Here is a 22885-nt window from a genome sequence, read left to right on the forward strand (position 1 = left end):
GCACACAGTCATTGCCTTTGTGGAATTTCTGTTTATTATGACAACAAAATGAGAAAAAAAAGAACCAGTTGACATTCATTTAGGTTGGGGAAAATATTTGTCCTCCTATACTTCCATTCAGAGACCAACTTAAGTGGCCCTTATAGTAAGATTTTCTACAATGTATTTTGAGGGGGAAAAGAAATGGCAGATGTGAGATGGCAGATTGTTATCGCAATCTATAAGTTTCCTTCTTCACTTTAAAACCAATGAGAAGAGACTAAAGGACCAGTAAAATGCGTACGTTGCAGACATTCAAGAGAAATAACTGGTGAAATGTAAGTGTACCATTAACACTTAGAATGAGTTTATGATCTCTTTTACAGTACCACAGAAATAGATATTATTAGAACTGAATCCATGTAATTCCCATCCCCTTACCTTCATCTCAGCATTTATAAATCTCTTCCTTTCGCTCTATTTTGTACTCCTGTGTCTTGACAGAAAGCTTATCCTTGCTCCTTTTCTTTCTGTCTTTTCCAGGATTTAGTTCAGTTTTTGCTTGCCCCTTCCAGTTTAATCTGTTTTCTGCTGATATTCTTCCTTTGGTCTACAAATATACTCAAAAGTTCCCCATGCTAAAAACAAACAGTAACAACTAAAATCTCTCCTTGGTAAGAGTCCTTACCAAAATACCACCACCCATACTTGTTTTCTTTCAGAACTTGACTCCTTAAAGTCTACTTCCAACTTCTCACCTTTCATTTTTCCAATTCCAGTATACTTTCTATAGAAACTGTTCTTTTAAGGATTAATCGTTATCTCTTAATTACCAGACCCAGTATCCTAGTCTTTCTTGACTTACTTGATCTCTGCAGCATTTGATAATGTGGACCTATCCTTACATAAAATCTGTTCCCCCTGCATTCTCCAAAATCATTCCTTTCGTAGCTTTATCTCTGTGACACTGATTCCTTTACTATATCCTCTTCCTCTCTCTATTCCGTAAAGCCAGACCAGGTCTCATTTAGTTTGTTCACAACTTGTAGGTAGCCACAGGGATGTGCATTTAATGAAAATAGTAGTGTGAAATCATTCCATGACCATCCATAGGGTAGATGAGAGTATCTTGTCAAGATAAGAAACAGTGGAAGGAAGAAAGAGTGGACTCTTTCTAGATGTTAAAATTGACATAAAAATTAAGTGTAGCTAACCAGGACTTCAGCTTTTATAATAGCAGACAATAATTAGAGCCAACTATTCCACTAGAAAAAACTAGAAAATCTATAGAAAATATCTTTTACAAGAAGTCTGTCTGAAAACTAAGAACTAATAAGGCAGTGAAAAATATCCCAGAGAAAGAAACCCAAAGAGGTTAGTTAGCTCAGCATCTGTAGCTGTCATTTGCCAATTCCCAAAGTAGCAGCTGAGAAACAGAACTTTTGACAATCTTTCTGGGGAAACAGGTGAACTCGAAGCCAACTGGACCTTGAAGGAACTAAAATTCAGTTGCAAGTCGTCTTAGACCTTGAAATTCGATTAAATTGATCCTGGATGCTAGAGTCCCTAAGTGCATAACCAATACAATTTTAAATATCCTTTGGTGGGAAAAAAAAATTCTTACCACAAATTAATTCTGTAATTTTTCATATTTAGCATCTATTACTAAATCAGAAAATAACCAATCATGAAGAGATAGTATGATTTTTTTTTTAAGTGGGAGAAAAATACAGATAATAAAAAGATGCCCATAGGTTATTCAAATGTTATAAATCTGTTCAAGGAAATTATGAAGAACTGTAAACTATTAAGAATAAGACAAAAATTCTCAAAAATATAGCACTGAAACATAAGAACTCGGGATTGTTTTAAGAACAGATTATACATAGCTAGAGATGAAAAATGAACTAGAAGATACTACAGAAGGAAATATCTAGAATAAAGGATTGAGAGAAAAAAAGAGAACACAAAAGAACATATGAGAAATAGGCATTACAATGAGGAATGTAATTCATGTGTAATCGGATTCCCAAAAGGAGAAAAGAGGAAAAATGGAGCAGAGCCATATTTGGAGAGAGAATGGCCAAGAAGATTTCAAAACTGATGAAATACCAAGCTACTGATTCAAGAAACCCTAAAACGTCCTAGGAATAGCATCTTAAAACCTGCTTTTAAAACCGTCTTAAACTAAAATCAAAGGCAATAGGCATTCTCAAGGAATATGGCCCATATGATTTATTCAACTATTTGATGTTGAAATACAGCACCCAAGATATGAAAAACAAAAAATCAGTAAAAAAGAAGTTTGGCAAAAAGCACTATGATAAGCTTGAAATCCATGTAAATGTAGAACTGACAGTAAACAACCATGGAAATCATGGCTACAGAAGAGAATACAAGAATGTCTTAAAATGTAAAATAAACAGAACTCACCAAAATTATGAGGTTGAGAGTTCAGAAAGAAGGGAAGTATAAGTGCACCAATTTCCTTATTTTTAGAACATGGAGTCAATACTGTTAAAATTTGAAACAAAGTTTCTTTTAAAATGATTCCAACCTTTTTTTAAAATTCATAATCATTTTTAATATTAATATGATTAATTTTTTAGTGAAAGAAATTTAGGTTCAGCAATTCTTCACTCTAATTCTCAGTTAAATTCAATTAAAATATGCTTTTATTTAAAAATAAGGTACATCAACTTATTTGCCCTTTTTATAAAAATTTTTCTGATCTATTTACACTTCTTAGTAGTATATGAAAGATATTCTCTGTGAATGTTGTTTAATTCTAGGTGGAGAAATTTGGAGTGTGAATGCCTACAATGGGCATATATGCATTTTACAAAACCATCTGGTTGTTACTATCATTATTTTTAAAGAACAAGTTTTAGAATTGGACAGACCTGTGTATAAATCCTGTCTCTCACACTAAGTAGCAGGGTATCCTTATTTAGTCTCTGAACCTCAGTTTTTCTCATCTGAGAAATGAGAATGTTAATATCTATCTTATAAGGTAATTGTATTAAAACATAAATATGTTGATAAAACACCCAAATAGTTCATGCCAAAAGCAGTGTTTTATTTTTTCCTCTTTTTTTTTCTGAGTTCTGGCTGTTGTTTGTCATATAAACTAAAACAAACCAATTCATCTCTTTGATTACCTATTGTGATGAGGTTTACCAGCATACCTTCATCTTCCCCTAGAGCTGACACTCCCATCTACTTGGCTACTTTGCAATCTATCATGCTATTCCATGATCGCCACCCCTTCCCAAATCTCCACTCTCATCACAGTTGGTTATTCCAGGGGAGATCTCTGATACAAACTAGGCTAATCCCAACTACAGATGACTGATCCATTCTAAGCCAATAATATATTATTTTCCTAAATTTTTTAAATTTAATGTGACAGGAAATCTTTTGGTCCCTCTTCAATGTCTGCAAGGTGGAAGAACTCAAATGAATAAACATACAAAACAGAAATAAATTTATAAACACAGAGGCCAGACTGGTGGTTGCCATAGAGGAGGGAGGAGGGGAGATGGGTGAAATAGGTGAAGGAGGTATATTCCAATTATAAAGTAAGTCACAGAGATGAAAGTACAGTTTAGGGAATATAATCTATAGTGTTGTAATGTCTTTGTATGATAGCAGATGGTTGTTACTGTCATTATTTTTAAAGAACAAGTTTTAGAATTGGACAGACCTGTGTATAAATCCTGTCTCTCACACTAAGTAGCAGGGTATGTGGTATGCATTATGTGGTATGCATTAGTAATGTGTATAATTGTCACTCTGTTGCACAACTAAAACCAATATAATATTGCATATTAACTATAACTCAATTGAAAAAAAAAGAACTCCTAGGAGTACACATTCCCACCATATAAAAAAAAGTGGTTCTAACTGGCAGAGAAAATAGAAATGACAGGAGTTGGAGAGCCACTCCTGGGAGCATACACACTCCTGATCTCAGTTGTTTTGAAAACTTAACTGTATCCTTGTCCTTTCCATGATTTGTTTGTGTAACCCATTCTTGGACTTGATAAGCTGCAAAATTCCTTCCTTCTTCCCTCCCTCCCTTTTTATTTATTTATTTGTTTTTTAATGAGTCACTTTAGGTTGGATTTCTGTTGTTTACAACTAAACCAGTAAAGGTTTGGAATAGATGACTTTTAGGAATTCTTTCACCTGAATGTTTAATAATTCCTTATCGTGTGTTCTTTAACTATTCTTTCATACTAATTCACCTAAATATGATTTTCATGATCTTAATAAACCTTGGTGAAATTGTTTTATATGCAAAGTTATACAACTTATGTTCTAATTTCTAAGCAATATAATATGCTCCTCAGACTTATCTAAATAGATACGACATATCTTTGTATTAGTCTTTCTAACCAGATGTGAAAATGTACATCTGAAAGAGAATATGCAAGTCACAGAATTTTCACTTGACTGTTGGCTAACATCTTACATTCCTGCCCGTTGCTGACATGGTAAGGAAAAAACGATATGTCCTCTTCCTAGATTTACACATATTCTTTATGATTGTTTTTCTCTTTTTAATGGCACTATACCTACCTCTGTATCTATAAAATTACTGTTTTCACATAGAAACTCCTTTGATGATGAAGATAACTATGTTAAAGAGCCAGCCAGATAGTGTTCCTATTTCCTATGGTGTGCATACATATATTTTTTCATGGGATGGAGCAGGGTAAAGGAGAAAAATAAAAACCTGTAACAAGTGGTAAACCTATCTAGTTATTGTAGAATCTATCATTGTTTCTTTGAAGAAATTTGCCTTACAACCAGAGAATAAACATCAGCTGCTAGAGAAAGCTATTGAATTTCAAAATCCCTTTGAAGTGTCACATTTACCTGTTTAGCTTTCAGTCATTTCTTTAAAGTATCAAACGTTTCTTGATGACCCCCAGATCTAAGACTGCTTGTATTTCTCTAACTTAAAAGTGTTTCCTTCAGTTGCAAACGAATGGTGCTGAGTTGAATCAGCACTGCTGAGGCCTGGGAGAAGTGTACCGCAGCTGCAGTCTGTGTGCACTCGCTCAGCAGGTTAGTTCAATTTGTAAACACTGAACAAGGTCAAATGCTGAATGTGGTCAACTTGTCAAAACTACATAGCTCTAGCCTTTCAGTTAGCCTTCCGTTAAATGTTAATCTTTTAAACTGTGTTTGTTTCATAGCTTATCTTTTATTCTGAGATGTGTAGAAAAACTGGCAACAACTATTAATTCATTATTTTACTCAACATCTAATAATGTAAAAATATATCTAATATATTTCAATATATGATCACTATAAAAATATAAGACATTTTACATTTTTTTAATACTAAGTCTTTTAGACCTAGTTTGTATTTTACACTTAGAGTACATCACATTTTGGACTATCTATGTTTCTAGAACTCAATAGCTACATGTGCCTAGTGGCTACCATATTGGACAGCACAGTTTGAAACCCAGAATAGATGCTAGTCTTTCTGTATATCTGGCTTTGTTAAAGCAGTGATCAGTTTTTCACCTTTAAAAAAATCCTCTCCCCTATAATAACTATCTGGGAATAAATGAATTATCATTTCTTCTCTTCTGTTGAACTGCATCACACATGGAGGAAGATGCAATCTATGCCCCCTTGAGTTGTGTGATACAGTGACCCTGGCCACAAAGAAGACACTTGTCTGTTATCTTTTCTGAAGCACCAGTGGATTTGGTGTGACCACAAAATGGCCTTAGAAATAAAATAACCAAAACAGATCTTTGTACCCACATCCAAAATCAAGCAAACTCATATTACCATCCCTTCTAAAACTACTTCAGGTGGACCTCACCAGTTGCCCTTCAGACCAGCATTAAAATATAAGTGTATATTCTGGGTAAGTCAATGCATGCATTCCTGAACAGACACAGGTAGCCACAGCATATGAGAGCCAGGAGTAATGCTTGTAATGAAAGATATTTAAAGCAAGTGATTATTTTTTAAAAGGAGGTTGAAGGGGGGAACCAACCCTCCCCATCTCCTTCACCACTTAAAAAAAATTTCATTATCCAGGTATTATAGAGCATTTACCTGAATAGTTGCGAAGACCAAATGCCAAAACTATAGCTCATAAGCAGCAGCTATTTAACAGATGCATCTTTGACATGATTCTTCAGTTAAGTTCTTTCTTGTATGCATTTCATTTTTGGAACAATTTTCTTGCTGCTGAATGAAAAAATTCCCCCAAGCACCAATTTTTTACCCAGTGAAGTCCTCTGTTGTGTTTTTAAATGGCATCATTTGGAACAGATATATCATCCTTTGAGGAAAGGGCACATTGTACAGTTATAAGCTATAACGGGCATTTTGAATCTTTTTCTGAGTTAAAAAAAAAAAACCTCCATGCTGGCTATTAATAAATGTTAGTAAGAATTTTTTTTTTAATAGTGGCTGCAGTATTACAGTGTTAATTGCATTACTCACTGAAAAAAATGTAATGAGTCATATTTTATAGTTGGTACTCAGGCAATTTGGAGAACTTTTCAGGCACTTGATAAAGAATGAAGGGACTCCAAACCTGATAAAATGAGTCTAGAAAGATCATATCCTTTCTTTAACAGGATTAGGAAATTTGCCATTAAGAACAGGCAAAAGTAAATTGAAATTGTCTTATGGATTTATAGTCTTTTAAAACTCAACAGGACCTCAGCATGATCAGTTAGTTGATTTCAGTTGTTTACCAGTCTTCTCAAAATCGAGGATCCCTTTTGCTATTCATTACTATCTTTTCCCCACAACATGAACCTAGTATTTGAAAAAAAAAAGTGTTTTTCTACCAAATATAAATAAAATGTATTTCCCCTATTTTGTTATGAAACATATATGCAATTACTAACCAGCTTCTGTTCATTGCAAAACAACTTGTGTTACCATGATGGGTCAAAATAATTCCAGGGAAAACACAGCTATGTGATGGTGAAGCTTGCCTCCACAGATGGATTAAAGGTGAAAAACAGGAGATCTAACTAATAACTAACCACATTAAGAAGCCAAAGCAAGTTGGTAGACTCTTCAAGATTAGTTGTCCATGTATATTAACAGATAGATAACTGTGCTTATAGCTTGTGGCTCAAAAATGCCTGACTCCTTTGTAACTACGAGAAAACTGGTCATTTAAAAAGAGAATATAGTCATCAATTCTGTAATATAAAAAAAGAAGAAGAAAAGTAAAGTTCTAAATGCTTGAGTTTAAGCTCCTTCATACCTCTTGCTGCAATATCCTTCAACTCTCTGCCAATTAAGTTATTTTCACCCAAAACTCAAATGTGAGGGTCAGAAGAATGTACCTTGCTGCCTTCTACAGGGAGCACAACTGACTAAGGGTCCAAACTGCTTCAAGGTCCCTGCATTTGCAGCAAGGCCATGTCTACCTTGGGCTGCATCCCACCAATAATTGAGAGAGGTAGGAATATTAATGTAGATGTGTTCCTGGGAGAAGTGGGAGTAATTTGACAGCCAACTTTGGCTCAATGACTCACAAATGGCTTTACTAAACCTTCCATCCAACTTACCTTCCTCACTCCTTCACTCAGGGTCAAATTTACAACACAACCTGATGGTTCTTCAGACTTCTTCAACTTTCTCCCTGTTTCCTTTCATGCAGGCATTTCTCTTAATAAACTCCCTGCAAACTTAATAGTGCCTTGGCATCTGCTTCTCAGAGGGCCCGGACTAAGACATCAACTCAGATGCCTTTTTCGATTCCTCAAACTGCACATACACCTAACATTGCAGAAGAAGGCAGAGGAAATGACCCATCATAATTTGGCCCCACCTTATCTACCATCTCTCTATGCTCTAGGTACACCCAATTCACTACAGTAGCCAGGACTCTACCCTTTTGAAACTGCTCTCTCCTATTCCTAAAATGACTTCCTCTCTGGCATATATGACAGCTTCATTTTACAAGACTCCATGTGAGTCATCTCCTTTAGTAAGCCTTCCCTGACATCTCTAAGCAGAATTTAAAGATTGTCCTTCTCTTGCATCCGTAATTTACTTAGCTTTCATGATCTTGGCATTTTTGAAGATAAGCCACTTGTTTTTTACAATGCCTTTCAAGTTGGATTTGTCCTGTGTTTCCTCATGATTATACTCAGGTTATGTATTTTGGGTTGGACTATCACACTATATTTTTTTCATTGTATCTTGCCAGATGCACGTGATGTCTATTTGTCCCTTTACTAGGTTGTTTGTTTTGATTACTTGATCAAGATGGTGTCTACCAGGTTTCTCTACTTTTGTTCCATAAACAAATATTTTGTAGGGAGGTACTTTGAAACTATGCAAAAATCTCATACCTTATCTCACTTTCACCTAGTAATTTTAGTATGTTATTGAGATTTCTTACCTGAGTTAATTATTACTATGCTTATTGCTAAATGGTGATTTCCAAAACCATTATTCTACATTTAATTGGAGGTATACTACCATAAGGAAGAACTTTCTCTTCTCCCAATCTATTTAGTCATTTATTTATTTCTATCAGTGGAATACTAGTTTAATCAATGAGTTAAATGTGTTATTATATCATTTATTTTAATGTTGCAATTTCCCTTTATTTGGCCAGTTGGAGTACCCTCAAGCTGACTTCTGTGTTCTTTTGTTATGCCCTCATCCTTTAAGCATTTCCTTACTTTCTGTTACCAAAGAAGTTCCAGGCTTATCATGTTCTCTCCTAGCTCCAGCCCTGAATTCAGTAATTTCTTCAAGGAGCCCTGGCTCATTTTTGTATTTGAAATCAAAATATGAGCACAGGTAGTGATTACAAGTACGATGCCACTACTCCCAGGCCCTTTCAGCAGATAGCTAGCAACTACACACACATTTACATCTATATTTATTTCTATGTCTGTCTGTAATGAGAACTATGAGCTCACCCTGCTGCATCCAAGTCTAATCCAATGCCAGCTGGGTTTATTCTATCTTTATCTTTTTCCATATTTGTTACTCTCCAATAGTGAGAAGTCTGACTCTTATTTTCTTAATATATATATTTATGTATAAATGTAGCCTGGATGTAGCCAATCTTCTGATACTACTAGGCTGCCACCCTCTGTGCAAATGGACCTGCCCTGTGCTGAGGTTCACCTCTGCACAGGTAGTAAGAGACAAAGGGGAAAGGAAAAGATATAGACAGTAGCATTCTTTATACTTCTTTAAACACTTATTCTCTATTTTAAAAAGAGAGCAGGCTTTAAGCTTATAGCCTTCTATGAGGAATAGTGCCTATCTCAAATTTAATAACACTATTTTGCTTTAATTATGAATATCTTTGAAGTTACTTGATTTATTTATTTTATTTAAATATATTTTTAGTTGAGGAGAAAGTTACATAATCAGCACAGTTCTTAAACATACAACACCATGAGTAATAACAAATATATATATACCACATTGAGATGTAGAAAATTTCACCTCCTTAGAGGATTCCAGTCAATCTCCGCTTCCTGTAGGCATCCACTTTTCTGATTTATATTGGGATTGTTTTTGCTTCCTTTGTAAATATATTTAGGATAAAAAATGTGTTCATCAAAAATTAAGTAAGATCACCAATGGTAAAGATGATATAAAGAGTTTAGAGTAGCACAGTAGGTGTTATATAAATAATGGGCATCTGGTCAAAATGGTTTGTCTCGTGGACATCTTGCAGAGTTATTCCCTTGCCCTTAAAAATGTTACTGTTACTACAATGGAAATGGCCACCAGTGATAAGATACTGGATACAAACTCTAACCTTCCGTCCACTCCTTCCATAAGTATTCATCTTTCAAGCATTTTGTTATATACCTACTCTGTGCTTGGTGCTCAAGGGGCTATAGCTAAATAAGAAACAAAGCCTGTGTCAAAAATAGAGATGATTGTTGTAAACCAGGTGTGGAATTGTTTACAAATCTGGCCACAAATTCTTCTTGCTATCTTATGGATGAAGGGCAAAATTCACAAATACACTGATTTGCAAGAGGACAATTTCAGAGGCACTAAAATAAGAAAAAAAAGAGCAAAGGGGAGAATTCCTATTTCACAATTTGCATGTGTTTTTAAATAAAAAAGTTTCATTACAAAAATTACATCTGGCATTAACAAAATGAAAGGGCCACCCATACTCTATATAACTTAAACATATTAAACACAGCATCAATCCCAGTGTGCTAAAACAATTGCCCCTTTCATGGTAGAAAAAAAAAACAGTAAGAAATTAATTTGGTTTGAAGATTTTTGAATAAGAGCCTGGTCTTTCTGAATGGTAATACATTCCTCCTATTGTTTTTACCTTTGTATCTTTTTATTGTTCATCATTCAGCCCAAATTGGGAAATTCATTTTGTACTGCAGTTAACACACTGAAAAAGTGCCAATGTGGAATGCAAAGTGATGCTGCCAACCAGTCAACAGGTGTTCATTCACTGAGTGTCCAAGCACTATCCCCAAGGAGCTTATGCTCTATTTAGGGAAACAAATTACAATTAAAGTTTTTAATTGTAATATGGACAGGTGGGAATTATAAACTCCCACATACACATTCCCTATCTTAACTACGAAAATATACTCAAGCTAGGTCATTGGTTACCAAAGCAACTTTTATTAACAAAGATCACACACTCCCATATATACCTGAATTTGAGAAGTTTTTCCAGTCTGGAAAGTAGAATGAGCTCCATTAATTTCTCTTTACAGTAAGTGGGGCAGTGACAGCAGAATCCATGTTACTCATAAAACATGATAGAATTTGAGACAGACTACTTACAGCTATGAATTCAGAAACAGTCATTTGTCAACACATGTAAATACACAGTGAACATCTGGAATCTTCTTTCTAATTCTTTCCCCACATCTCTATAATAGTATGTGTCTCACAGGGGAGTCAATGAGAAAATGTGTGTGTGAGAATGTTTTGTAAACCATGGCATACTATTCAAGAGTAAGGGAGGATGCAAGCCTCAGCAGGCTATACAATTTGCTGCCTAAACCATAGTATGACAACATGTGTCCCTGGCTTGAGTATCATTAAGTATAAACTTAAGGCAGTTTAATGGAACACAAAACAATATTCACCAGTCATATACAATGCTTGAATTGAACAAAATCATTGTAGACAGCTCTGAGAGGCCTTAAATGAAGATAGCTAATGGTTAGGAAGCATCTAAAGCCAAAGATTGAGAGGGATTAAGTTTTATGAACTGCTGGAAGGCTCACTTTGCCTGCGGTCATGAAGCAAGTCACTTTTTCTCTCTGCTTTGGTTTCCTTCACAAGAATGTCTTGGTTACAAAGATAAAACTGGCTCTTTATATGAAAAGTACAGGTCTTTGGATAAAGTATAGATACTGTAATTCTTTGTAATGTATTTTACTATTTTGTCTAAATTAAGTCTACTTCCTTTCTTTGCAAGTTGAGCTGGAGAATCTGAACTCTTAGAGAAGTTCCTGGAATTAGGCTGTAGCTTTTCACAGCATGAGTGAGAAATGCTGCCTGACCTTTTTGCTAGGAGAGGGACTGTTAGGCAAAAAATGGTTGACCCATGAATCAGCCGGCATGGCTCTTTAACTTTGCTACCACATAATGGGTGAGGTGAGAAGATGAAGCATGGGATATCAGAATAGTGAAGAAGTGGGCTATGTGCTTTTTTAATCTATAGAATTCTTGGGTGATGCCAAACTAGAGAAGAAAGGAGCCTGAAATTGGATGAGAGACTGGATGTTGTTTTAGATTGATTTTTAATATTTGAAAATGATGCTGTTCTGTTAATATCGAGAAGTAGCCAGAAAAGCTATAGAATTTACCTGAGAGAACAGGAAAAAGAAAAATCTAGTAGAATGTTTTGATGACAGCAGTGGAAAGAAAAAATAGAACTGATTTTAATGTATCCTTCTTAGTTCAGCTCATTCAACAAACAGAAACAAGAAATGTCAGGGCAGTAAACACTGCTGCACTCAGTGACGTAGAGTTTCACGTAAATCAGTGCATGCTGTGATAACTGGTGAATGTTTTTTTCAATTTTGTAAAACTTATTTTACAGTCAAAACTGAACTTTTAATCCCTTTGTGTATGTTTTAAGTTTGCCAAAATATGGTGTGGAAGAGAATAGGAGACATGGAACTGGAATTGGGTAGGACATGGAGGCTGAGCAGATTTTTTAAATCTTCAGCACATGGCATACTTCTCTTTTCATTTCTTGCTCCTGGAAGGGAAAACGTTTGCTTTTAACTTTGGAGTAATTGCATCACTTGTAGGGTTGGTAGGGTAGACTGAAGGACTACAAACTTTGGATTTACCTGTGGTTCTCTGGCTTTACCATTGACAAATTCTAAGAGCTTGGCAAAATCACAACCTGATTGAGCTTCAGTTTGCTTCTTAGTAAATGGAGAAGATATCACCAAGTTGGATATTTCTGAGAATTCCATGAGATAGTATGTATGGATGTATTTGACACATAATATTTCTTTCCCTTCTCCATCTCTCCTTTCTTTCTCAGCTCATTTTTATACAAAGGCAAGTCCCTCTCTGGTTACCAGGAGACACAGCATTTGGTAGCGGCAAGAAACTTTGGCTCTCATGACACGTAGCCTTGGAGTCACATCCCAGGATTACCTGTCCTGGCTCTACTGACTTGAGCAAGCTATTTAAAGTCTTTGTACCTTAATTTCTTTCTCTATTAAATAATCAGAATAATAATCTTTCTTCATTAGAGTATTGTGAGGATTGCATGAGCTTATGTGCCTGATTCATGGTAAGTGCTCAATAAATATGAACCAGCTCAGTTACCAGCCTCTATCTTCACTGACTACCTTAGGATATGCTGGAAAGTTTGAATGAAAACAAACCACAAATTAGGACTAAGTGACTTTGATTATCTCACTGAGTGCCAAGAAATCTTCATTTCTTTAATCATTGCTTTTGAGTTTAGTCTTCAAGGCACTGGTCACTTTTTGTAGTGATTTGAAAGAAATCAACCAGCAAAGAGAGAGCAGTGATGTACATATATCAGGAATAGAAGGCAGAATTTTGGCCCTATGACCTTTTCTCTTTGTGGTGTTGTACCCATGTTATGTTACACAACAAAAGGGACTTCACCAATGTAATAACTTTTACTAATCACTGGACCTTAAGATAGGGAAATTACATGATCCTTTTAAACAGAAGAGGAAATCTAAGATATTCAAAACATGAGAAGGATTATATGGGCTGTTGTTGGGATGAAGATGAAGGGAAGCCTGTGTCAAGGAAATGGTAACATCAGTCCTACAAACACATGGAATTGAACTTGCCTACGACCAGTGAGCTTAGAAGAAAATCCTGGGTGTGAAGAGGCTGAGAACTTCAGCCCTGGCTGACACCTTGATTTTAGCCTTGTGAGACCCTAAGCACAGAATATAGTCATGTCATTCTGTACTTCTGACCTACTAAAACTGAGATAATAAAGGATGTTGTTTTAAGCCATTAAGTTTGTAGTTATTTGTTACAGAATCAATTTTTTAAAAATAGACTTGCAACTTTCCTGAAACACAAAATATAACAATGAAAAAATAACCGAGAGGGAAGAAGTGCCTCCTGCTGAAAACAGTACTCTGGATCTGAGATAGACAATGCAGTACTTCCACTTTGAATCTCAGAGATCCAGGTTTGGAGACCTTCAGGTTTCTCTCCATTCTTGCCTCCTCTGAACTCTCTCAGCACCATTAGGTTAACTGTAGTTCAGTGTCTTGTAATTATCTATCTATGTGACTATCTCTGCATTACATTAGTATCTTAAGGGAGGAACTACGTGATTTACTTTTGTATCTCCCAAACCTAGCACAGAGCCTGACATAGTAGAGGCACTCCAGGTGTGTTTGTTAAATGAAACAATAAATGAATGTGTGAGAGAATTACTGAACTATTGATGCTGAGATCCAACAGCCCAAAGTATTTGTTGGGATCACAGAGTGAATTTTACATGTATAAAAATTTATTATTTGCTCTATTTTGTTTTGCAGCTTAGAAAAAAAAATACCCAGAATGCTCTTTAATGAACAGATTTAATTAAAATAATGACTCTGTTAAATTCACCAAATAATTTTCCCTCCTAACTGAAGTAACTTTAATTATATGAGTTATTTATATAGATACTAACTTCCATGCCCTATTAACATCAGCTTTCTGGAGTGATTTCTGAGAGGTTCAATTCTTTCACCTTGATGCCTATGTCCATTTATCTGTTTGGTCCAAAAACTAATTTGATTCTGGAGATGTTCTTAGATGACACAGAAAAGAACTTACCCTTCACAAAAGGAAGTGTGTGATCCCTGGAGTCATGGAACTGAAAGAAATGCTTTAATAGAATACCTAAACTACATCATTAAGCTTCCTCTTCTCTAAGATTTCCAGGAATGCAATCACCATAACATCTCTTTGTACCCCATCTCCAATGGTCCAGAAACTCATTCTTCCCTCTCTTAGAACTGCTCTCCCAGTACAAGTATGAGATAGACTCACCAGCCATGTTTGTACTGTATGATTTTACCACATCACCTCCCATTCCTCTTCAACCTCTGAGCCATGGCTGGGGGTGAACTGGATTAAAAACATGATTCAGGATGATGATCATGATCTAGGACCATGATAAATATCTGCTCATGGGTATTGGTATCTAGAACTGAGAAGCAGCTCATTAGTTTCTGTTGTAACCATATACTATAAACTCAGAGCTTTTGGATGACCACTCCCCTCTGAAGACAAGAGAAGTGGAGAACTGAAATTAATCACTTAAATAGAGAAGCTCAGGCTTGATGTGGAGAGGGAACATTGCCTGGGTTCCAGAAGGCTTTCCAAAATATGTAAGCCTAGCCTCATGCTGCTTTCAGGATCTGTAAGTCATCTCTTTCTCCTTAAAATATATCCCCCCCTTCTTTTGTTCTCATATACTGACTAGATATTTCTGTTGCTCTTAATGATGAGTTCTAATGAATACACTACCAGAAATGTATTCCCTCTTTAAGTATATATTTCTTTTCTGAGCAGGAGGAAGGGAACATAGAGAATCCCATGGTATTGCTGTTTCATTTAGTAAATATTCACTTATGCTTATTACATGTCAGAAAAGATGACCAAACCACAATCTTTGCCCCCAAAAGTTTGGGATACTGGAGTCAGGGTATTTCTTCCCAACACAGTACTCTTCTAATGAGCAGCCTTTGCTCTAGAGCCCCTCATTGGGTTGGACAAGACTTTTGGAGGCTTTTCTGCCCAATTCTGTTTCCTCTTGCTGTTACCTTTGACAGATGTTACTCCAGTACATTGCTTACACTCCTAACTCCATGTCAATGTCAGCTTCCCAGAAGACCCAGCCAACACAGATGGCAAAGAAAAATGGAGAGAGCATTATTTATTCAATAAAAATATATTGATCATCACCAGTGGCCAAGCAATATGCTGAACACCAAAGACATCAGCAAAGAAGTTCTTTTCTGCATGGAGCTTCACTACAGCGATATGGAAATGGCATCATACAAATTACACCAAACACTGGGCCCACCAAATAATAATTGAAACAGAGAGTCATAGTTGTGATATTAAGAAAAATACAAGGAAAAAGTAGAGAGAAACCTGGGTTGGAAGATTAAATATCAGAATATGTTGGGTCTCCAGTAAGGCAATAAAACCTGTTGTTTTCTATGTTAATCACATACTCCATTTAGAACTCTGAGTCTGGAAATTGTGGGATTCTTCTCAGAAGTACAAAATATGGAAGACTTTAATTGGTATCATCATATGTGAAAAATGTATGGGAGACTGAAACAAAAGCAGAAGTTTAACTTGAGCTAGCAACTTAAAAAAAAAACCTGAAGAAGGTTCCCATTATCAAGAGCACAATGAGTCCATTGTAGGCAGTAATTGTTCCCCTGTGCTTTACACTGGTCAGACACCATCTGGAATCTTCTGTTCCGCTCTAGGTTCCTTTAGAGAAAAATTTTAGGAAGGAAAAAAGCAAATTGGACTCTAGAGGGCACAAGGATGTATAGAACGTCTTTATCCATATGGCAAAAGGGCTTCTGGGTTCCAGAAGGCTTTCCAGAGCTAGGAAACTCATCCAGAGCTAGACATACTAGAGTGAGTCATTGTATCCCTCTTTAAATAAAGGACTTACCTATGTAACTTAAAAAAATAATAAAACCTCAGACCAATTGGTTCTAATTTCTCCTGAGGGTAGGAATAGAAGCAATAAGTAGAAACAATACTTAAATAGATAACACTTTAGTGTCAAACCTAGAACTATCTATCAATTGAATGAGCTTATTCATCAGGCAGTGAGTCCCCCACACCTGAAGAGTGGAGCACAAGTAGTGAGGCTTCTTTGAGTGATACTATGATACTGGGATTTCAAAGATTGGAAAATATATGCATATGAAGTATCTAGAGCAGCTTGTAAGAAAAGTCTGTACCATTCAAGGTTCCATTTAAAACAGGATGGATGAGGTAATGGTTAAATTAGAGGTGCATGCTCTGCCAATCTACATTCAAATACAAATTTTCCAAAAAAAAAAAAACAATGCCAGAGCAAGATGGTGAAATAGGAAACCCCAAACTCCATTTTTCCACCATGATCCTGACTTAACAATAATATACAGATCAAAATCCTTTATGAGACTAGTGAAGACCTGTTAATGAGTCACAGTACTCTAGGCAAGTCCAAAACCAAGAACACTTGCATGGAAATTAGTAAGAGAAGCCATAGCATTTCGCCTGTGATTGTCCTTTCCCCAAGCTAACACAGTTCAGTGTGACTGGGAGAAAATGTCCAGCTCACAGCTTCTCCCCATGGAGGGAAAGAGAAATGTGGAATATATGTCCAACATACTGGCTCTTTGGAGGGCTGCTTTAAGGACTAGTTTTGGCTCACCTACCTCAGAGTGCTAACTGGCATATATATTTTAGATATCTGGGGGCTACGGAGAAGAAAGGAAAGCTCAACTACTTGTTGCAGCACTAGAGACCCTGAAGTATGCAGACATACACAAGAGGGAGAAAGAGATTACAAGCTCCTAAAAAGACACTGCTAAACCTCTCACATTCAGAAATTACATGCACAAACCCAGAGAAGACGCATCACCAGAAAAGGTTTGAGAGGCCCCCAGAATCTCTAGTCAGGCTGACTGATGAAGATCTTTCTTTACATGAAGCCAGTTCCTAAGAATGGGAGGGGTAGCTGTTTTTTCAAATGTCCAAATCCCAGCAAAAAATAACATGACATATGAAGAAACAGGTAAACATGGCCCTGTCAAAATTATAAAATAAACCTCCAGAAACTGACTCAAAAGAAGTGAAACTCAAAAAATTGCCTAGTAAAGAATTCAAAATAATTACTTTTAAAAAGCTCAGTGAGCTACAAGAGAACAGTCAACTAAACACAATCAGGAAAATGATGCATGACAAAATGGGAATGTCAACAAAGAGAGAAACTATGAAAAAAGAGCCAAACAAAAATTCTTGGAGCAGAAAAGTTGAAAAATTCACTAGGGAAATTCAACATTAGACTTGCTCAAACAGAAGAAAAAAATCACAAACTCACCAAAGACAGATCATTTGAAATTATTGCATCAGAAGAACAAAAGGAAAAAAGAATGAAGAAAACCTAAGGGACTTAGGAGACACCATCAAATGGAGCAAAGTAGCAGTTCCCCCATTATGCAGGGAGGATACATTCAAAGACTCCCCTGTGGGTGTCTGGAACTGCAGATAGTACTGAACCCTATGTATACTATTTTTCTCCAGTACATACATACCTATGTTAAAGTTTAATTTATAAATTAGGCACAGGAAGAGATTAACACAGTAACTAGTAATAAAATAGAACAGTTATAACAATATACTGTGAAAAAGTTATGTGAATGTGATCTCTCTCTCCCTCCCTCCCTAGCAGGATATCTTAATGCATTACACTCACCCTTCTTCTTCTTGGATGATGTAAGATAATACAATGCCTACTTGATGAGATGCAGTGATCATAATGTAGCGTTAGGCTTCTACTGACCTTCTGATGATACCTCAGAAGAAGGATCACCTTCTGATGATACCTCAGAAGAAGGATCATCTGCTTTCAGACTGCCTAACCATGGGTACAGAAACCACAGAAACCAAAACTATGGGTAAGGGGAAACTATGTATATGCCTTATGAGAGTCCAAGAAAGAAAAGAGAGAGAAAAAAGGGCAGGGAACTTATTTGTGGAAATAATGGTTGAAAACTTAGCAAATCTGAGAAAGGAAATGGACATCCACATTGAAGAAACTCAAAGAACCCTGACAGTGAGTACCCAGAGGCCTCCACTGAGACACTACAACCAAACTGTCAAAGACAAAGAGAAAAATCTCAAAAGCAGTGTGAAAAAAATGACTTGTTATGTAGAAGAAAGCCCCCATTAGATTATTAGTGGATATATCAGCAGAAGCATTGCAGGACAGAGGGAATATGATGACATATTGAAAGTATTAAATGGGAAAAAAAAAAACTGGCCAGTCAAGAATACTCTATCTAGAAAAGCTGTGCTTCAAAAGTAAGGAGAATTGTTGTTAACAACCATTTGATCAATAAATATGAGAGATGCCCTCACACACACACAAAAAAAGTACACACTTCCAATGGTAAAATAATAAGTAACCGAGATGTAATGAATATAGTCAAGATATTGTAACAGCTTGGTATGGTGATAGCTGGTACCCAGAATTGTCATGTATATAAATGTTGAATCACTATGTTGTACACGTGAAACTAATGTAATGTAATACCGTGTGTCAACTACCCTTCAATAAAAAAATAATTATCTACAAAAAAAAAAAAAAAAAAGTAAGGAGAAATACTTAGCCACATAAACACCTGAGGTGATTTATCACTACTAGACCTGCCTTACAAGAAGCGCTAAATGAAACACAAGAACAGTAACAGCAACATGAAACTATAAAACGCTGTGGTAAAGGTAAATATATACACAAACACAGTCCTGTAATGGTGCATACATCACATTTGATTCTGGCCTAGAATTTAAAAGATAAAAATGTAACTATAGAACTATATTAATGGATACAAAATATAAAAATATGTTATTTATAACATTTGTAAACAAACTGAGGGGGACATGTAAAGGAGCAGAATTTTTGTATGTAATTAAAGTAAATTATCAGTTTAAAATAGGCTGTTAAAACTATGTTTCATGTAATCCCCATAGTAATCACACACAAAAATTCCTACAGAAAATACAGAAAAAAAATGAGGCCAAGTTGGACATGTCTTTGTTGACAGCTTGGCAGAGGGCCTACTGAAGCACCTGGAGCCCACGTAGGCTGCCATGGAGGCCACAGTGCCATCAGTGGCACCTGCTGGCTCTGCTGCAGGAATGAGAGCAGCTGCTTCCCTGCCGTCTGCACCATCTACCTCATAAGGTACCACAGCCTCATCCTGGTGTGGGCCTTCCAGACAATAAAGAACACCTGCCCCATTGTGGAGTCCAGTCTGGGTCTCAGCTCCAGACGCATGAAGAAGCCTTGAGGTCCCAGTCCCTCCTTCCCAGGAGCCCTTGGCACATGTCTTCCAAAGATAGGAGATGAGCTCAAGTGACCCTAAATCAGTCAGCCTTTGGGGACAGCCAAACTGTCAAAGCAGGAGCACTTGGGGCTTCCTGCCGCCTCTAAATGAGAAGGGGTAGATCATGCACTCGCCTGCAAGGGTGGTATTTCATCTTCTTTGTCACCTACACACGGAGTTTTCATTTTCAGCATCTCTTTGAAATGCAACTCAAAAGGGTCTCTCTCTCCTCTTGATGGTAATGCAGAGGTTTGTCCACTGAGGAGGGGACTGGGAACTACCCCTCTCCTGGTCAGCCTCGTTATTCGACAGGGTTTGGTCAGGAAAATCAAAACCACTCAAAGAATTTTAGGCAAAAAATACATGTAATACAGAAAGATCAAGGCAGGGGAGCCACGGTCAGGAGATCAGGAAGTACAGGGGTCATGGAAACCCACCGTGCTGACACTGGCTCCCTGAAACCCTTATGTGGGCAAGTCTTGGAGGAGACCTGGGGCTCCTGGCAAAGCCTCATGCCTGTCATCTGCTCAAGCCATAGTGGCTTTTCCCAAACCTCATACTGGTCCTGTCTCAGAATCCAACAAGGGATCCCACTGGCAAAGGCCTGTGGTTTCCAGACTTGTAGCCGCTGCGACATGCAGCGAGGATACAAGGCTGTGTGTCAGACCACCCAACACAGGCACTCTTGGGTCTCTCGGAACCTTTCCCCACTGCCTACTTTATTTACCTCCCAGTTTCAGCAACAACACTGGGCCACAGCCTATCATCCTATACCACCATCTTGCCAGGGATGCCCTGAACCTCCCCAAGAGTGGAGGGCAGAGCCTTCATTGGTCACCCATGCATCTGAGCATGTTGATTCTTCTTCGGTTCAGACATACCCAGATATCTTATGGCCTAAAGACTATACTAGAAAATTAATCACTATAAACACTCCCTAAATAAGATGATAGAGAAAGAGAAAAGGAAAAAGTGGGTAATATAAATGAGTTACAGATAATACAGCCACTGGTTAGTATATGTAAATATATACATAACAAGGTAATTAATTAAAAAAAGACATAAACTGAAAACTACAAAACACTGATGAAAAGTTAAAGAAGACAAATAAATAGGAAGTCATCCATGTTCATGTACTGGAAGATTTAATAACGTAAAAATGTCCATGCTAACCAAAGATCTTCAGATTCAGTGCAATCCTTTTCAAAATTCAAAAGGCATTTTTTACAGATATAGGAAAAAGTGTCCTAAAACTTATATGGAATCTCAAAGGACCTGAATAGCCAAAATATTCTTGGGAAAGGAAAACAAAGCTGGAGGCCTCATGTTTTCTCATTTTAAGACATATAAAAATATATAGTAATCAAAACAGGATGGTACCAAAATAAAAGAAAATAGACTGATAGAACAAAATAGAAAGCCCAGAAAAAAAAACCCTAATGTATATGCTTAAATGATCTTTAGTAAGACTGCCAAGGCTACAGAAAGGATAGTCTCTTCACTAAATAGTGCTGTGAAAACTGAATATCCACATGGAAAATAATGAAGTTGTACCCTTCTATCATTATATAAAAAGTAACTAAAAAATGGATTAAATACCTTGCTATAGATTAAATGTGTCCTCCCCGAAATCCCTATGTTGAACCCTAATCCCCAATGTAATAGTATTTGGTGGTGGTACCTTTCAGAGATGATGAGTCCATGAGGTTGAAGCCATCATGTTTAAGATTAATGTCCTTATAAAAGAGACCCTAGAGAGCTTCCTCACCCCTTCCAAAATGTATGGACACCATGAGAAGATAGCTGTCCGTGAGCCAGGGAGCAGGTCCTCACCAGACACGAAGTTGTTGGCATCTTGATCTCGGACTTCCCAGCCTCCAGAATGGTGAGAAACAAATTTATGTTGTTTATAAAGCACACAGTCTATGGTATTCTGTTAGAGTAGTCTCAATTAACTGAGACAGTGGTACTGAGAAGTAGGGTGTTGCTGTAACAAATACCTAAAAATGTGGAATTGGCTTTTGAATTAACTGGTTAATGGTTAAAGGCTGTAAGAGTTTTGACATGCATGCTAGAAAAAGCCTACATTGTGAACAGACCGTTAAGGGCAATTCTGATGAAAGCCAGAAAGAACAGAGTAGAACTTAGGGTCTTTTTAGAGAATACCTCAATAATCCTGAACAGAATGTTAGTAGAACTATGACAGTAAAGGTCATTCCCATGAAGTCTTAGATGGAAATGAGGTACACATTATTGGAAACCAGAGGAAAGGTCATCCTTGTTATAAAGTTGCAAAGAACTTGCTGAATTTTGTTTGTATTCCAGTATTTTGTGGAAGGTGGAACTTTCAAGTAATGAAATTGAATATTTAGCTGAGTTATTTTTAAGCAAAGTATTAAAGGTGTAGCTTGGCACCTCCTGATTGCTTACAGTAACATATAAGAAGAGAAGAGAAAATGACTTAAAGATTGAAGTATTAAGCAAAAAGGAAGTAGAACTTTAAGATTTAGAAAATTCTCAGTCTCAATTTGCATGGAGAATGAAACAGTAATCTATGGCCACACAACAGTTTAATGAAATAAATACAGGTCACCATCTCACCAAAAGCCAGGGGCTATTCTCTAAGAGCATGAAAGAATGACCATAAAGCCAATTCAGAGATCAACAGATCTGCCACTCCCATCACAAACTCAGAATGCAAGGGTCCAGCAGGCAGACGAGTTTCAAAGGAGAGGCTGCTGGTTCCCACAGGACCTTAGTGCTTGCTGCTTGGCACTACCTCATTCTGAGGGCTCTGCTCCCTGCTCTGTAATGCCAGGCTCCTCAACTACCACAGATGTCACTCTGCCGGGCCTCAATGCATTGTAGTGCAGGCATCAAATCTGAGTGGCATCTGCGTGGTACCATCTCTGCCACCTCTGCAGAGTACATTGGTCTTAGCGGGCATGGCTGCCTCCACCTAGGTTTTGAAGGATGGTGCTGCATGGAATGGTGGACTTTCAACCCCAACCTTGGAGAACCACTGGGGCAGGCCCTGGCAGAAAGCTGCCATGGGATTGACCTGCCAAGCCATGACATTACCACCCCCATAAGCCTGGAAGGCACAGCAGAGAGTCCAAGAGGATCGTTCTTAAGATTTAAGGTCTAATGGAATTTTCCCTGTTAGGTTTTGGAGTTACTTGCAACCTGTCACTCCTTTCTTTTTTTTATTTCTCCCTTTTGGAATGGCAGTGTCTATTCTATGCCTTTGGAAGCATATAATGTGTTTTGTTTTACTTTTACTTTGGAAGCAT

General features: G+C 37.0%; 1 protein-coding gene across 1 annotated transcript in view; it reads left to right on the forward strand.

Moving 5' to 3' along the window:
- Window positions 1-17497, forward strand: part of METTL15 (methyltransferase 15, mitochondrial 12S rRNA N4-cytidine) — a 209103-nt gene extending 191606 nt beyond the window's left edge. Inside the window, exon 6 of the mRNA XM_036879065.2 lies at window positions 12512-17497. Coding sequence (XP_036734960.1) covers window positions 12512-12570 — 59 coding nt within the window. The 3' untranslated portion in view covers window positions 12571-17497. The remainder of the gene's footprint in view (window positions 1-12511) is intronic.
- The last annotated feature ends 5388 nt before the right edge of the window (window positions 17498-22885 follow it).

Source organism: Manis pentadactyla, chromosome 9 (assembly GCF_030020395.1).
Source record: "Manis pentadactyla isolate mManPen7 chromosome 9, mManPen7.hap1, whole genome shotgun sequence".
Taxonomy (NCBI): domain Eukaryota; kingdom Metazoa; phylum Chordata; class Mammalia; order Pholidota; family Manidae; genus Manis; species Manis pentadactyla.